The sequence below is a fragment of the Vicia villosa genome, linkage group LG1 (assembly GCF_029867415.1).
Source record: "Vicia villosa cultivar HV-30 ecotype Madison, WI linkage group LG1, Vvil1.0, whole genome shotgun sequence".
Lineage (NCBI taxonomy): Eukaryota > Viridiplantae > Streptophyta > Magnoliopsida > Fabales > Fabaceae > Vicia > Vicia villosa.
Genome location: NC_081180.1, coordinates 160,750,929 through 160,769,805, shown reverse-complemented (window position 1 = coordinate 160,769,805; position 18,877 = coordinate 160,750,929). Strand labels below are relative to the sequence as shown.

At 32.3% G+C, this 18,877-nt stretch overlaps 1 protein-coding gene across 1 annotated transcript; it reads left to right on the top strand.

Moving 5' to 3' along the window:
* The first annotated feature begins 254 nt into the window (after positions 1–254).
* On the top strand, positions 255–1,129 carry LOC131619744 (uncharacterized). The gene has a single exon (XM_058890814.1). It carries the CDS (start codon positions 419–421, stop codon positions 875–877), a length of 459 nt encoding a protein of 152 aa, XP_058746797.1. The 5' UTR covers positions 255–418; the 3' UTR covers positions 878–1,129.
* The last annotated feature ends 17,748 nt before the right edge of the window (positions 1,130–18,877 follow it).

Below are 18,877 nucleotides of genomic sequence, written 5' to 3'. Positions count from 1 at the left end.
AAAAATTCATTAAAAAAAAAAAAGAAACGTGATTATTTCACAAAACCCATTTTAATACACAGATTAATCTAAAATTACTTTAGGCCATCTAACTCTGGCCTAACATCACAAACTCTTACACATTCAATTCATCATATTCACAAACATAAAATAAAAAACACAATTATTGCAAATCATCACACATGATAACATAACATGATGACCCCTCTCTCTCTCTCTCCCCCCTTTCCACACTCTTTTCTTGCAATCCAAGCCTTTAATGTCCTCTCATCATATCATTAATTAACCAATTAATTAATTTCCCGTTTTAATTAATTACATAATTAATTTCCCTTTTCAAATTATATAAAACCCAAACCAATCCATAGTAGTAGAGTCTCTCTCTATCTATCTATACACAAAAACAAAACAGAAGAAGATGAGTTCTGTTTGCATATCAAACTGTGTCAACGACGCACGTGACCCACGCGTGCCGGTTCGAGCCAACTACGTCAACCTCTACAAATGGCCGGAATCGGACGCAGAGTTTGTCAAATCGGTCAGCTTAAACGGCGGTCACGGTCATCCCAGGGTGGTGGATAGTATCTCATGCAGACAGATGTATCTTAAGAGCTATACATTTTCGAGAAAAGAAACTGTGCCGGAGAAAACCCAGAAATGTTTTGGTAGGGTGAAAGAGAAAGTGGCTCACGGTGGTGCTAGTGGTAGCGCTGGTGGTGGTGGTGGAAGGAAGAAACGGAATCAAGGTAGGAGAAGGAAGTGTTTGGTTTTGAGGAAAATGAGGGAAATTTCTTGTAATACGTTGTTTCGGATTTTTCATAGGTTCTTGTCTTGCGGCGCTAGTGTTGATGTTGTTAATGAAAAACAACCATATTGATTTTTTATTTTATTTTATTTATGTTTTTTTTCGTTTTGTTTTTTTTTTTAAATTTTTTTTGGGTGTTATTATTATTTTTTTTTCTCTGTTTTTTTAGTTGGGTTTAAGTTTATGGCTGTCTCTATCTATTTGTACATTACTTTTCTCTTTTTTAATAAAGAGATTTGGCTAATTTTGCTTTGGATTCTTTGTATTTGTATTTGTTTCCACAATAACATTGTAAGTTGGTGATTTTTGAAAAATTAAAGGAAGAAGATGAAAATATTTCTTGTTGGTTTCTCTTTCATATTCATTGCTTTCTCTTTCATATAGCTTTGATGGCTTTGGAGCTTTATTCTTTTAAGAATTTCAAGATTTTGTCAAGATGGATGTGTTCAAGGCTATTTTGGAGTTCTTTTCCAATGGCTGGATTCTCCATACAATGGTTGGATTCTTTCCCAATTGTTTTGATTTCAAAGGGTGGTGAAGTTAATTCAGTGGACAAGTTTAGACATATAGGTATAGCCAACTTCAAGTTTAAAATAATCACCAAAATTTTAAGTGATATGTTAGCTTAAATTCTACCTTCCTCTGTTTCAAAAGAGCAAATTCAAAGAAGACAAATCAAAGAATGCATCTGCTTGGCCTCTGAAGCCATAAATATTTTGCACAAAAGGACTTTTGAAGGTAACATTGCTCTTAAAATAGACATATCAAAGACATATGATACTATTGACTAAAAAATCCTCCTGAAATGTTCTCAAAGCCTTTGGCTTCAAATCAGTTTTGTGCCACTTGATTGGTGATATCATCCAATTTTTTAGACTTTCTATTTCTATAAATGATAAAGAAGAAGGATTATTTCCCTACAAGAGAGGAGTGAAGATCCTCTTTTTCCTCTCCTTTTTTTTCCATGGCTAAGAAAGTCCTAAGTAGAAAGGATGCAAGAAAGTGTGAGATGCAAGAAATAGGGAAGAAAAAAAAAAATATATATATATATATATATATATATATATATATATATATATATATATATATATATATATATATATATATATATATATATATATAACATGTCATCATCTGAAGATTTGATCGTATTTTTTTGACAAATATTCAATGTAGATTGTGTTGATTGAAATTCAAATCAAATTTTTTTCAAATTAAGTGTGTTATCCATTAGCTAAGAGCTCTAATAGATTAGTTAGCCATATTTTTTTCAGGATTTTGTGCGATCTTCATTAATGTTGGGATTTGATTTGCTTGAAGCATAAGTTTAACTTGGATTTGATATGAAAATATACGTGCCAAGCTCTTATAAACGGTTGTCATAACGTGCTAACCAACTAGACTTACGTAGTTCAGCCTCCATAGTGCATGTTGGGCCTTGTGTTGGATTTTTCACTTTCCTGCATCCCTTTTCATCATAATCTGCACTCCTTTGCTATAAAACACTAGCTAGAATACTCAACTTTAGAAAAATAATTTGTTGAGATGAGCAAAATTAGATTCATTATTTTAAGGGTTTAATCACCTTAAAATAATGTATATCTCTTTTATGAAAAAAAATCTTGATAGATATTTCCTTTAGAGGGTGTGGTGTCGTTTTCTTTACCTCCCCGTTTCACTTGGGAGGACGGCACGCTAGACCCTTCACGCGGAATTTGGAAGGAGAATGCGCCCGTGGCGGGATGAATTTTGTTTCAGTTCTTCCTACGATATCACACGAAATTTTTAATTATCCTACGAGTAGGAGAGGGGAAAAAGATCTCAAATAAACCCTAGGAGTTTGCTAAGTGTGGGGATTCACCTAGACTAGAAATTCTGGAGTCCGGGAGGTCGGTTATACATAGGGAAGATTTTAAGCACCCTACATATCCGTAGTACTCTACGGGAACCTTCTCTGTGTCAATGTGTTTGTGTTTGTTGCTGATTGATTGGGAAAGTTTCTCCTTTGTGTTAGGAGAAAGAATTGAATTTATTAAAAAGAAGACAGACTGACTGACTATTTTTGGTTTTTTATTAGCTCGCTGAGATTCCTTGTGAACCTCATGCCTACATATCCCTAATGGAAGTCAGAGCTTTTTGTAGTTCGGAGAACTAATTAGGGAAATTAAATATTTTTGGTGCCTTGCTTGAAGCTCAAGGTTGAAGCTTGAATTAAATCTCTGTTTACAGTAAGGGTGACAGAGACTGTCCATGTCTCTCATTCCAAAAGGTGAACTCAATACTGAGATTGAGACAATCTTAGCTTGTTTGAAGTCTGGTTTGAAGAGTGGAAGAAACTCACCAGGGTAGGCTAAAAAGGTGTCTAAAGACCTGTTCCTATGTTTATAAGAAACCTGATGGGTCCTTGTATACAAGCTCAAGAGGAAGCTGGGAATGCTTTTAAGAAGCCTGTGGGTCCTTGTACAAAGCCCAAGAGGAGGCTAATCGAGGGTCATCGAGGGTCCTTGTTATAGCATAAGAGAAAGCTATGTGGTTTTGAACTTATTTTGGCTCTAAGCAAATGGGTAAGAGGTTTCACCGGGAATAATTCCTCTTGGATGGATGTATCCTAGTTTGGGTTCTAAGGCTTTTTTCAAGATGTTTCACCGGGAATAATTCATCTTGAGGGTTTGAACTAAAAGATCTCTAATTAGGAAAGAGCCTTCATCGGGAAGACATTCTCAATCCTAGGCCATATTCCTATAATATATATAGTTTAACTGTCCTAAGGTTTACACTCGGACGTAGTTCTAATATATAAACAGTTTATATTTGACAGTAATTCAAATGAAGACTGTAAATTGAAAGCTTGTAAAGCCTAACCTGGATGGAGTGGAGGCCTTTGAAGATGTATATACAAAGCCTTACCAGCAGTTTATTGATAATAGTTGAATATTTATTATAAACAATTAAAGGTTTTTGAAAACAGAAGAAGTGAAGATGGACAAAGGTCACATAGGTATCTGAAGAGTTTCACCGGGAATAATGCCCTTCAAATACCAGAAGAATGTTTTGAAAACAGAAAGAAGATTTTGTAAATACAATTTTCGAAAACAAACTAAGAAAAGAAAAAGGTGCTGGGACTTACACTCTATTAGAGGCCCAATGAAATAGATTTACTGTTTGTGAAAAACAGTTGGAAAGAGAAGATGCAAGATTCTGTTGTCTGAGAACCTCGATCGTCTGTTTAATTTGAAGTTTGAAAACAGTTTTGATTTTTTTGACACAAGTCAACTTAAACAAGGTAAAGATAAGATCTATACCTAAATAAGACCTAAATGATTAGGATTTTATCACTAAAGTATTTATGAGAGATTAGGTTTTGAAAATTCAAGGAAAACATGTATTAAAATATATTTTAAAATACTTAAAACACACCATTTTTAACTTAATAAAAATACATGAAATAAATAATATTTTTTGTGATTTTTTTGTTTATTCATAAAAATATATATATATATATATATATATATATATATATATATATATATATATATATATATATATATATATATATATATATATATATATATATATATATATATATATATATATATATATATATATATATATATATATATCAATTGATAAGTGAGTGAAAAATGAAGCAAAAATGACTTAATTTGAAGGGTGAATAAATTGGTTAAAGTTGCAAAGAAAAATAAGTGAGAAAAGTGATAAAAATTTGGATTTGCCTCCAACAAGGCTTGAACTCACGCCTTCATGGTCATCACCCCAAAACAATACCAACTGAGCTACACGCTCAGTGTGACAAAAGGGGAGCTTCAGTTGATTATATGTAAAACACGCGCGTGAAAAAATGAAAAATAAAAACAAAAGGTCTGGGGGGGATCGAACCCCAGACCTTATGGCAAGAGAGAGTGGAAGCGCATGTAACCAAGTGAGCTGAACGTTTTAGTTGTTCAAAACATGCTTTCAGTTAATTATATTTTAAACTTTCTCCTGAGAATTCAAAAATGGTGCCACCCACCATCTTCATCTTCAACCTCAAGCTCTCCATATTTGAATTTCTGAACTTGCTCGTTTCTCAACCAAACGTGATGGTGTAAACATGAATTTCGTTCCAAATTTCCTCACAAATCCAGATATGTAACTAATATCTATTTATATTAACTACAACTATCTAATTTCTCAAAAAACACGAAGAACATATGAACCCTAAATTTAAAATTAAATGATGAGCAAGATGAATAAATGAACGATGATAGAGGGTTTTCAATCCTCTGATAATGCTGAACAAACTGGTATCGAGATATATAAGAAAGAGTACTTGAATAAGTGGGTTAGAGTTTGAAAAAATACCTCTGAAAGTGGAGGTCGTGAGAATGATGGAGAGTACATGGGCTTGTATGAATTATCCTAAAAGCTTCCTTGGGACTCAGTGATGCTAACTGAATACTTATTGCACCTTGAATGCTTTAATATTGTTCTACCCGACCCCTTCTATTTGAGCTCCAAGTGAGAATGGAAAGTAGTGATTCTGCACTTACAGATAGGCTGCGACCATCTGAATAGCTTCACTGCATCCTAAGGAACATGTTTGGATGCTTGGACTTGCTTGACACCTCTTGAATTATGCTACAGACCTCCAACTGCTCGAGCTTCAAAATGAAAGTGGCTATGGTGTTCCTCCACTTACAGAAGTGATCTAGGTGCTTGGATCACCTCTAATGAACCCCCTTGAGATGTTAGAATGCTTACTTCCCAAAGAAGAGCTCTGGTTTGAAGAAATCGATTCTTCTTGCCAAAGAACTTTGAAAAAACATAAGCATAAGAGAGAGAAGGAGAAAGCAAGGAATTGAGTTGCTTTGGTGTGCTTATTACTGATGAAGGCTCTTCTATTTATAGGCAAATGATGCAGAGCAATTGGATATAGTGATCTTGCTTAGTGAAGTAAGTTTGGTTTCTTGGCCATGAAGGAATTCAAAGAATATTCCAAGTGCAATGATGAGCTCTTTGATACCACTCCCTAGCCATCGGTTTTGCTTGATCTTAGGGGAAAATTCTGATGCAGAAGTGAGCTCCAATTGGTTGGGAAGAGATTCCTTTGGTGATTCATCCATTTGCCATAAATTCCCAAATGTAATCATTACATAATCACATGCCTTTGTTTTTGGGAATATTCTTAAACCCTTATGCAATGATGAAAATGGATGTATGGTATGCTTGCAGATGTATTATGGGTCGTGTAACATCATTTAGTGAAGCCATTTGCACAAAATTGCAAAGTTTCAAATTGTACATGACCTATAATTTTACTCCATGAGGCCAATTTTGACCAAGCATAACTCCTAGCTCAAAATGAATTTGGAGGAGGTTGAGCCCAATTTGAAAATCCCTAAACATCTACTTCAATTCATTAGTTTGGGGTTTCTTCAGAATCATTTGGGAAAATTGTGAAAAATGAGCCCAAAGTTGGAAGAAAACTAGGTCAAAAATACTTAGAAAAATTTCTAAGTTTTTAAGGCCTATAACTTCCAAATCCCAAATCTCTTAAATGATTGATTTCTTGAAAAAAGTTGCATTGTAAGATGTTGTTTTATTTTGCAAGATCTAAACCTTTCATGTTGGAAGTTTTTTGAGTTGTGTAGGTGAAATTTTGAGTTCCCATAATAACCTTAAAAACCCTAATTCCTGACTTTTTGATCCTTAATGAATTTTCTTGAATTTCTTTGGTCAAATGACTTTAATAATCATATATTGATGATATTGATCCTCAAAAGTCATGGTTTGACTAAAAACCCTAAAAGTCAAAGGTGATCTTGTACAGTTGACTTTTTCAGATGAAGTGAAATTTTGGATTTTTATGATGAACCAAGTTCTCCTCCTCAAATGAGTGATGTGAATGGATTATATAGAGGTAATAGAAGTTATTGAACCATGTTTTGAGTTTTGGATCCATGTCCTGATTAAAAGTCAATTGTCCAAGTAAATTAGGTTAAAAACCCTAATTGTCGACCAGATGAAATTGATGACTGTAGATCTTGAATTGAAGTGTAATGCCCAATGGATAATGTCATATGAACCAATTGAAGATATTTGAACCAATTGATCGATGTCCTGGAGCTTTTTAGGGTTTCCCAAATGTGATCCCTGATTACAGTCCCCGATGGGCTCAAAACCCTAGATTGGTGAGCTAAGCAAACTTGGGCCCAGATGATTGGGTGTCTAATCAATAATAGGTGAATAGAATGAAGCTTTTTGAGTCCTATTATTGTATTAGAGACTAATCCTTTTATTGATTGATCCTTTGCCTGAGCTCTTTTGTTTCTGAACATCCTCGATTAAGCACCAGATGAACAAGTGACTGTTCTGAGTATCTGTTTTGATTCTCATGAAAAGCCTGAAAGTATGACATCTCAGGGGGGTCAAAATTAGGGTATGACATAGGGAAGCATCAAATATACTATGGTGTATCATTCTCTGAACATTTTTTGGATGTGAGAGTCGGTATAAACAACAAAATAAACAAGTCCAATATAAACATATTCATTCAACTGATCACTAAGGATCATAAATTTTAAGATATTCTCAAACAATTTGCTTTGATCACAAAAATTGATATTTTCTATCATCTTTGATCATTGGATCAGAGACTTCATAAATATTATATACTTAGAAGTATACTTTTGCTTAGCAAAACTCTATTAATAATTCTGTTGAAGCTTCGAGCTGCAAAGCATACTTGCAAAATGATAATGTTTCATCTTTGGTGACCATATTTTCTTGGGCCCAAGTGCATTAATTCCAGAAGATATAAGGTTTTTACCTTTAGATATTTTAAATTTATTAAGACAACAAAGTTTTAAATGACCTATTATCTTACAGTGTGTGCTCTTATAGACTAGACATTTTCCTTATAATTCATATCTTTTCTAGGTTTTTTATTTTTTTAAATCCTAGTCCATTCTTATTTATGGGGAATCCTTGACTTGATAATAACAGGTTAAGCTTATCTTTCCCTTGGGTAAACCTTCCCAGGGTTTCACGCAAATCAGTTACTTCCTTTATAAGGGAGTCTCAACGTTTACATTCTTCTCTTGAGTTTCTAATCTTAGTTATTTCTATCTGGAATGAATCATTTATTTCTTTAAGATATCTTAATGATTCCTTAAGATCTAATATATGTTCTCTCACTTCATCATTTACTTCCACTAATTGACCATTCATTCTAAACAGTTGAGCATAAGATGATTTGAGACCTGGAATACTATTTGTCTCGTAGGATGCCCTTAAACATATTTCATCTTCCTCGTTGGAGGAGGATTCTTTCATGTTTCTTCCCGATATTGATGTCTATCCTCCGCTTTTTCGTTCAAGTATTGAAGAAACACTACTACGAATAACGCTTGTAACATCAGACGTGAATTGCGGTTAACCTCAGCTATCTAGGAGAGGTAACGAAGGGTTTCATAAAATGTTAGCACTTAACACGAGAGGTAAAACGAGAATATGTAACCTCAGCTATCTAAGAAACATTGGCCTGTATCATATCATTATAAATTTATTAACCTGCATGTATCATTTTTTTACACATAAACTACAAAATATGTAACATAATTGGAATATATCATATCATTTTAAACAAAATATACAAATTTATATGTCATCATCAGTTAGATAGAATACACACATTTTACATTTACATGTTTGCACATAAAAATGACAAAACCTCTGTTCATATACAAATTAAGATTATAGCAACCAAGAAAAACTATTGTTGTTGTAGAGATTCATAACAAGATAAGAATAAACTCGCCCAACGTGATCAAATGTCATCAATTTCTTCTTTCGAGTATGGTGTTTGGTTGCTAAGCTCCTATAATTAGAACAAAATTTAAAGTATGATAAGTTAAAAACAAGAATATTAACTTATAAGTATACATATATGTGTATATATGGATTAAGCTAATACCTTATTTTTCATCCATCCGTTTATAATGCATCTGGAGACAATATGGAGCAGATATCTCATAACATAGTATCCACAAGAATAGTTGTCGGGTTGTTTTCGCCACCACAAATAATTTTGATTTATTTATGTCACACCAATACACACAAATAATATAATGTCAAAAACCATAAGTAATATACTTACTTTTGGCTTAACATAGTGTGGCTTTTGACCGATAAGATTATTTTTACGTGTATTAAATTCCTCCATTGCTCTACACATGTCGGTTAAAATTAAACATGAATAAAACTATTCAATTATAAAGTTAAATATGAGTATTGAAGATAATACCACTTACCAATTCAAAGTGTTAATCACAATATCGGGTAGTCCATGTGCAACGAGCATAACAAAACTATAATATTTTTCTTCGGACATATGGCTAGTAGTTGCCAATGTCGTCTGCATAAACATTCAGAATAATTAATAATATGGATAAAATTGATTTATAAATGAAAACACAAATTAATATATAGTTACTCGCGGTAAAACGGGGTCAAATAACAATCTTTGGTGTTCCCTTTCTCCATCAACTTGTCTTGTAAGTAATTCTTTATTTCATGTCCTGGAGAATCACAAGTAAGAGCAATCTTTGCAACATCCAAGATACATTACTTGTTTAGAAGCTTCCTTTATAGAGAGCTTAGTAAGTACGAATAAATACTCTAGATCATGACTTAATTGAATACTCAATATCGGATATTAATTAATACTCGCCACCATCGTCTCTAGTCTCTGAAGGCTATTTTATTTAGTGGTGAGGGTTTAACACTACCCTAGTTGGCAGAAAAACTATGTGTCGCGCTTGTACCGATGGTAACTTTCTCAACCATATTCTCTCGTATTTCCAATTGATTTGAATCTGTGTGGCTGAATATACCCAATCAACTCAATTTCTCCATCATGAAAACAACATAAATACAATCCAAAATTGCAATACGCAGACAATAATAACAACATACAGCTTATACCTCAAGAACATCGCGGGTACACTTCTTGGAAATCTTCTCCTCATTCATCCTCTTTCACTCCTCTTACTCCTTCTGGACACTCTCCCGCACTGTTTTCAACAACTTATCCCTATCCTCCTCCAAGAAATTCTTCTCCACCGTCTGCACAACTTCTCCCTTTCCTCCTATAAGAACTTCTCCCGCACCGTCTGCAACAACCTCTCCCTCGTCCAAAATGTACCTTGAAGCCAACGCATATACAAAGATCAAGGATACACCCAGGATGCTCCTCTATTCCAATTGATTCTACCAAAATGTCATGACGACCTTGTGAAATGACGAGGTCGGCCTTGGCTTGTTCAACAAGATCATCCTACAACACATGAAATTTTATCTTTACCAAATTGATTTAACTAAAATAAATATTGTTGAAAAAAGTATCTACTTATAATCTTTTGAGCCACTTCGTTCGAGCATCTAATGTGTACTCGCTGTCTTTTTTTGGTATGCCCTCTTCCATTTCTCGTGTCGTGGTGGTGGAGATGGAGTGCGATCAAGACTTATAGAACCCCCCAGCTCTTCCTCCATTTGTTTTTTTTTCTTCAATCAAATTTTTTTCAAGTCTTTGATATCCTCCACGAGACAACCTAAGTGGATAGATATTTCTAGCTCGATTTTCCTTTCCTTTTTAGCTCTTCTCCAAGAACTTGGGATTATTGTGAGACTCTAGAAACTTTTCCTAAGTAGCTTTATCAATAAATGAATATACCTCGTATGGAGCAGATGTTGTATGGGAGGTGCTAGTCGAATTGGCCATGACTATCAAGATGAATCAAACAGTAATATTTCAGCCAAAACAAAATGATCAATAGACAAACTAACGAAAAACTCTAAATAACATGATCAAGAGACTATTTGCGTGAAAAACTAATGTTGATGAATATACAAAATAACGCTTCAGTGACGAACAAACCTACTTGCGAAAACAACGTTTGATGAATATCTTTTGGAAGAGTTTTGATGAATATCAGCTTGAAAATCGCCTAGGATTTTTTGCAAAATGACGAACTGATGTTTGAGTGTTGATAGGTAAATGTAAAGTTAGAAACTAGATAGTACTCTAAAGTATTTCATGCAAAATAAGTGTCATGTCGGTTTTACACAAAAACCAATTATTAAAAATATGAAATATAACAAAACTTCATAGCGCCATATTCGGGGAATTCATTTAAAAGATATACCACGTCGGTTATTTCAAAAAATTGAGGGGTTAAAGTATATCAAATAAATTATTAAAATAAGATTTTGAAATTAGTATTATGAAATTGTTAATGCAAAATATTTTACCTCTCGGTTGGAACAAATAAAAAAATAATAAAAACTTCATTGAAAATTCTCCAAGTGAGAAATACCTATTAAATAATTGAAAAAAAAATGCAGCAACTGGGTGTCGAAGCGATATCCCTTATTGCTAACTTACCTCAGTTATACTAAATAGCGGAGGACTAAAGTTTTTTATTAAAAAAATAATAATAAAACATGACGCTCCCAGGACCTATAGCCTCGTTTTTTTATTGTTCGAGGTGTAAGTTTTGTCATAAAAAGAGTTACTTGTTGTAGTGAAACTTCTTCTTCTTTGGCATTTCTTGAATAAAAGGTTCCTTCGTTTGTGTTGAATATTTCGAAGACCTTTCAACTACTGAGGATGTTCTATCGAAGGATTTTACAGGAGTTGTATGATAGGAGTATGATGAAGTTTGTGATTCTTTTTATTTCTTCGTATTTTAGTAATTGAACTAGTTCGTTCAATTTCTCTATAATTTCCTTCTTTCTTGATTTTTTCTGAAACTTGTGAAGGCTCCCATATTTTGATTTAAGAATTAGATTAAAATTTAAATTCTTAATTCTTAGATATTTGTTAGTGATACAATTTCCAACATGATTTCTAATATTTCTAAACTTTGAAAAATATTCATGATTGGTATTTTCATCTTCTTCGCCTCATATGTTCATCTTCTCTTGTTCGATACTCGGAGAAAATCCTATATCATTTCAAGAGTATCCTACTTTTCCTTTGCAACTTTAAAACGATGAACATAAATACGTTTTCTATCATATAGAGATATTATTATAAATTTCTTGGTTTTAAAATCTATCTCAAACTTTCTCTTTTCTTTTTCTATCCAAAGGGAATATGGTTTATCTACTACTTCATCATTTACTTGACGAGTAGGGATAAGCGAACCATTGACTATTGTTTCCCACAATTCATGAATTATACTTTGAATTTTTTTTCTAAAACTAGCTTTCCAAACAACAAATATATTACTATTAAAAAGTGATGGTGTGTTTAAAAAAGATCTATTGTCGGAAGTCATCTTCCACCTGAGACGATTAATCCTTAAATAAAATTTAGGCTCTAATGCCACTAGTTGGACATGTGACTTCACACACAAAAGGGAGTGGGGGTGAACTGTGGGATTCAGAAAAATATGGTCTTGAAAAACTTTGTGAATCAAAATTAGAGTTTAAAAATATTTTGAAAAATAGTTTAGATATTAAGCAGCGGAAAATAAATTGCATAATATAAATTGCAGAAAATAAAGAGTTTAGGGAAAAGAGAGAATAGTGAGAATTATAGAGGTTCGGTCAAAATAAAAGACCTACTCCACTCCGTAAGAATTTATCTTGAGAGTATCCAATAAACATTGAGAGCTTTTAGGAGGTAATACTCACGAACCCCCTTATACAAGGAAAATAGTTGAATTCCAACCAAACAATAAAATTAGGAATATAGTGGTTTGAGTCTTTTCTTCCAAATGTTGGATCTAAATGGTTAGTCTCCTTTCCACACAGTAGATTGAAGCGGTTAGTATTTTTTCCACGAGAATCTTGGAGCGGTTAGTCTTTAAGCTTCTAAACAAACTTTGTAAGGTTTTATCACGGGTTGAGCTCATGAACCTTAAACCTTGGTTATATCACGGGCTAACCAATAACCTGAGATATTTTAATACTGGCCTAATCTAAAATCTTATCCAAGATTTTAATACTGGACTAAGCTTTAATATGACCTTGGTTTTGCCACGGGCTAACCAACAACATATGAGATTTTACCACGAGCTGATCTTGAACCTAAACAGGGGCTTGATCACACAATTCCCAAACCAAAGCTTTTACGGTTTTAGCTTATAACCTGAAAAATCACTAAATGGATAATATTCAACCAAAGTGTAAATAAAAATTCCCTTGGTGAATTTTACAATCCTACCCTTCCAGAATTATAACTTATCCTTACTCACAAAAGAATCTTCTCAAAGAAGCACTTCAGCTAAAATATTAGTGAAGAAAGTAAAAGAAAAATTTAGACAGAGTGAGAGTGAGAAGTGTCAAAACACGATTTTGGATGTTTTGAAATGATACAAGGGACCTCTATTTATAGGCTAGAGGTTGACTCAAAAAGGAAATTGATTTTAATTCTTTTTAAGACTTCCTAATCGATTAGGACTTAATACTATTCGATGAAATACCCTAAATATAATCGATTTTAAGTTCAAAACAGGAAAGCAAATATAATTGATTAGGACTTGATGATGAAGAAACAGAAGGTGATGTAAACCATCAAATTCAAGCTAGATGGTTGAAATGGAGAAAGGCATTGGGTATTTTATGTGATGCAAAGGTACCGCTCAATCTGAATGGAAGGTTTTATCAGACTGCGATTAGACCTGAGATTTTGTATGGGACAAAATGTTGGGCGATTAAGAATCAATACGAGAATAAACTAAGTGTACCAGAGATAATGATGTTGCAGTGGATATGTGGTAAGACTCGATAGGATAAAATTAGAAATGAAATTATTAAAGAGAGTGTCGGGGTAGCGCCTATAGTAGAGAAGATGGTGGAAATAGACTTATGTGGTTTAGGCTTATAGAGATAAGACTTGTAGATTGTGTAGTAAGGAGAGTAGACCAGATATGAGGAAGAGGGAAACCTAGAAAGACTATAAGAGAAGTTATTAAGAAAGACCTCAAGAGTAATGATTTAGATAGAAGCATGGTCCATGATAGCATATTATGGAGAAAGTTAATCCATGTAGTAGACCCTACTTTGTGGGATAAGGCTTAGTAGTTATTGTTTTTGTATTTTAATCTCATCCAATATAAGTCTAATTTCAAATAACATGAAACTTTATTTGATGATGTGTCAAAGCTAAATCGAAAAAAAATTACAAGTCATTATTTATTAATTTTATTATATTGTATATTATTGATATTAATTTAATACTATTAAAACATAAAAAAAAACAATCATTAAACTTATTCATTCAAATACCTAAGTCAAAAGAAGCAAGAACCCAAAAAATATACACGATTTTATACAAACTGCTTCTTGTTCGTCAATATTCTTCGGTGTTTTTTTATATAGATTTGAATTGAAAATTTGAATTTAGAGAAGGGCATAGGGAGAACTAAGGGATCTGAAATAAAAACTAGAGAAGACTAAGGAAGGAAAATTCACAAAGAAGATAAAAAGATGTAGAGTTAAAGAGAATATGTGTACATAGCCACAATACATTATCCAACATATCCGCATTGTTCCTTGTCATTATATTTCTACATCTAAATTTCAACTCCATTCTTCATGCAACACAAACCATTCACAAGGAAAAGATAATAAAATCAGTCATTATTTGCACTCTATTATATAAACTCACAATTTATTCTCCAACCACGCATAAACAATACAATTGCAAATTAAAGTCAGAAGACTATTTTTATTTTTTTTAAAAAGAAATCATTTTCCATTGCTTAGCAATGAGAACAATCTTCATCTATTTACCAAACTCATTTTCAGAAAAATGCTCAAAAAAGAATTTTATAGAAAAAAAGGAAAGATGAAAATGAGAAGCATATTTTTTTTCATAGTTACCATCGCAGTCAGAGTTGCATTGCCGCTTTAAGACTACTGAACATTACCATGCTCGTGTCCACATACCAATTTGATAAGAAGAGGCCCAACATAATTAAAAAAAGGGCCATTTGGTTAAAGAATTTCGTGTGAGATAAGGGGGGAGGTTCTTTTAGTTCTTTTAATTACTTAAGTTATTTACTTTGTTGTTATTTTATTTCAGCCCATGGCCCAAGTAGTAGAACAAACCCTACTATTTAAACATTGTATGCTGCCACTTTAATGTTAGGGGTGGCAAAATTGATGGATTTGATGGATATGGATTGGATGGTTAATGGATGGACCAAACCAATCCATTAATCCATTACCAATCCATTAAACTCTCTTAATAAAAATCCAATCCAATCCATCCATTAAAGAATCAAATTCATCTAATCCATCCATTAACATATTCTAATGGATGGATATTCATCCATTAACATATTCTAATGGATGGATATCCATCCATTAACATATTCTAAGGATATTCATCCGAAAAATAATTAAAAAATTCTTAAATTTCATAAAAAAATGATTTAAATTTCTAAAATATTTTTTAAATTTCATAAAATATTAAATATTATAAAATATTTTTTTTCGTTTTTCCAAACAAACTCGATAGTTCATTTTTTCTAAAAATACTCGATTATTCATTTTTCCAAAAAAAAGTCGACTTTTTTTGTTTTTCACAAAACACTCAATTTTTTGGTTTTTCCGAAAAAAACTCAACTTTTCAAAAAACCTAGATTCTATGTTTTTTTGACAAAACTAGTTTTTTCGTTTTTCCGAAAAAAACACGATATTTTATTTTTTCAAAAAAACTCAATTTTTTCGTTTTTCCGAAAAACCTTGCTTTTTTTGTTTTTCTAGAAAAAACTAATTTTTTCGTTTTTCCAAAAAAACCCGATTTTTCGTTTTTCTGAAAAAAATCGACTTTTTTCATTTTTCAGAAAACACTTGATTTTTTTGTTTTTCAAAAAAAAATTGAATTTTCGAAAACCTAGACTATTCGTTTTTGTGAAAAAACACGATATTTTGTTTTCTTTAAAAAACTCGACTTTTCTGTTTTTCAGAAGAAAAAAAAATCGATTTTTTTTGGAAAACCTCGCTTTTTCATTTTTCGGAAAAAACTCAATTTTTTCGTTTTTCCGAAAAAAATTCGATTTTTTCGTTTTTCCAAAAAAATCTCGATTTTTTGTTTTTCCGAAAAAAAGTCGCATTTTTTCGTTTTTCAGAAAAAAACTCGATTTTTCGTTTTTCTGAAAAAACTTGATTTTTTCGTTTTTTCGAAAAACTCGATTTTTTTTTCCGAAAATAACTCGACTTTTCGTTTTTCCGAAAAAAAACACGACTTTTCCGTTTTTCAGAAAAAAACTTGATTTTATTGTTTTTCCGGAAACAAACTCGACTTTTCTGTTTTTTCGAAAAACCTCGCTTTTTTGTTTTTCTGAAAAAACTCGATTTTTTTGTTTTTCCGAAAAAACTCGATTTTTTTTGTTTTTCCAAAAAAATCGACATTTTCTTTTTTCAGAGAACACTCGATTTTTTGATTTTTCTGAAAAAACTCGATTTTTTGAAAAACCTAGATTCTTCGTTTTCCGAAAAAATTCAATTTTTTGTTTTTCAAAAAAAGCTCTATTTTTTCGAAAAAAACTCAATATTTAATTTTTTTGGAAGAAACTTGATTTTTTGTATTTTTCAATTCTATTTTTTTTTTAAAAAAAACTTTTTTTTATTATTTAAAAAAAATAATTTAATAGATTTAAAGTACAAAATAAAATAATCCATTGGATTATCAAAATGTGTTGGATGGATTCAATCCATCCATTAACATATCTTTTTATGTGGTAGATGGATTGGATGGATTTTTTAGTGGATGGATTTCAACTTAATGTATCCAATTGCCACCCCTAATTCATAGTAGTTAGATGCATGAATCACATGTTTGAACGTCTTGGAAGAGTATGATTTGTTTGGATGATATTGTCATGAGTTTCTGGAAATTCTGCAAAGTTTGAAGTTCTTAGACTTTCCCCAGTTAAGACTTTAGAGAGTGATTCAAGGATAGTTGAGGCCGGATCGAAAACCAGTGAGGAATTTCGAGCCAGAAAGTTGGAGCCTTTATTATTTTTTATGCATGACCACCATTGGCTCCGGTGGAGGACGTCTAGGGAAGACGACCGGAGCCCTAGCTCCGGCGTCTGTGTGTTTGATGTTATCTTCTTCCATTCTTGACGTGGCAGTGATTTATTGGTTCATGTTTCTTTGCTTCTTTCGTTTTGTCCTTTGTGCAATGATTAGAAGGGCGTGTTGGCAGGCTATGACTGGTTCGTGGCTTATTTTTTTGTCCTTTCTGACTTAAGTTTCACCTTGACCAATTGACGTCACCTTGTGCCTTGAAGTTACGTTGCATGCACTGGATAAAACCATATGCTAAAAATGAATATTAAATAGTCACATGCAATAATCAATAAAATAAATGCTGAAAAATAAAATGAAGTAAAAGATATGGATCAAAGGTGGAAGGCGCTATTGGGCCACGAATCCTGGGCCTGCAAACATTTCTGGACTACACCCCTGATATGCAAACACACCATAGGTAACTGAATTGGACCCTGGGCGCTACTGCTAGCGCCACCCCCTGTTTCTGGCCTATTTTGTTGTTAACTAATTTTCTGTTAATATCAAAACTGCTGTTGCTCCCCCCTGTAGTTTTAATTTTAGTTTTAATTTTGTTTACTCTGCACTTTTAACTCATAAACCCTTTTTACTCTAAATAAAAAATGTATAAAAAATGCTTTTAGATATTTTAGGATTTTTAGATTTTTGTTAATATTTTTGTTGATTTTTTTTCATTGTTTTAATAGCTTTAATAAATCATTTTTTGTTCGTGTGCGCAAACGCTTTTTGAGTGGAAGTTACCAACCCTAAAAAACACCAAGTCGCTCGAGACTCACTTTCTTAAAGGAGTCACTCGAAATGCTCGACATACTTTTCTTTTTGCTTTTAAGAGCATGTTACTTCCGCTTCATTCCCAGCGTAAGTCTCCAAAGGTCGAGAAGCGGGGTGCGATGTAAATGTTTAATTAAAAAACACACAACAAATCCTAAAAAATATAGAAAATCTTGAGCAGAACTACGACGCTCTGATTCTTCATAAGAGGATACGTAGGTCAACTTTTTACGTAGGCCAACTTTTTTACGTAGGTCAACTTGTTTTAATTCTCGATTATTCGTTTTTCCAAAAAAAACTCGATTTTTCGTTTTTCCGAAAAAAAAGTCGCCTTTTTTCGATTTTTAGAAAACACTCAATTTTTTGGTTTTTCCGAAAAAATTCGATTTTTCGAAAAACCTAGATTCTACGGTTTTCCGACAAAACTAGATTTTTTCGTTTTTCCGAAAAAACACGATATTTTATTTTTTTCAAAAAAACTCATTTTTTTTTGTTTTTCCGAAAAAAACTCGACTTTTCTGTTTTCCAGAAAAAACTTGATTTTTTTGTTTTTCCGAAAAACCTTGCTTTTTTTGTTTTTCTGAAAAATCTCGATTTTTTTGTTTTTCCAAAAAAAAACTCAATTTTTTTCGTTTTTCTGAAAAAAATCGACTTTTTTCGTTTTTCAGAAAACACTTGATGTTTTGGTTTTTCTAAAAAAACTTGAATTTTCGAAAACCTAGACTATTCGTTTATGTGAAAAAACACGATATTTTGTTTTCTTTAAAAAACTCGACTTTTCCATTTTTCAGGAAAAAAAACTCGATTTTTTCGGAAAACCTCGCTTTTTTATTTTTCCGAAAAAAATTCGATTTTTTCGTTTTTCCAAAAAAATCTCGATTTTTTGTTTTTCCGAAAAAAAGTGGACTTTTTTCGTTTTTCAGAAAAAACTCGATTTTTCGAAAAACCTAGATTCTTCGTTTTTCCGAAAAAAACTCGATTTTTTCGTTTTTTTCGAAAAACACGATTATTCATTTTTCCAAAAAAAACTCGTTTTTTTCATTTTTCCAAAAATAACTCGACTTTTCGTTTTTCCGAAAAAAAACACGACTTTTCTGTTTTTCAGAAGAAAAAAAACTCAATTTTTTCGTTTTTTCCGGAAACAAACTCGACATTTATGTTTTTTCGAAAAACCTCGCTTTTTCATTTTTCTGAAAAAACTCGGTTTTT

Bases quoted from the DNA above. Each gene is read 5' to 3' on its own strand.
- LOC131619744 (XM_058890814.1), top strand. From the start codon at position 419: ATGAGTTCTGTTTGCATATCAAACTGTGTCAACGACGCACGTGACCCA.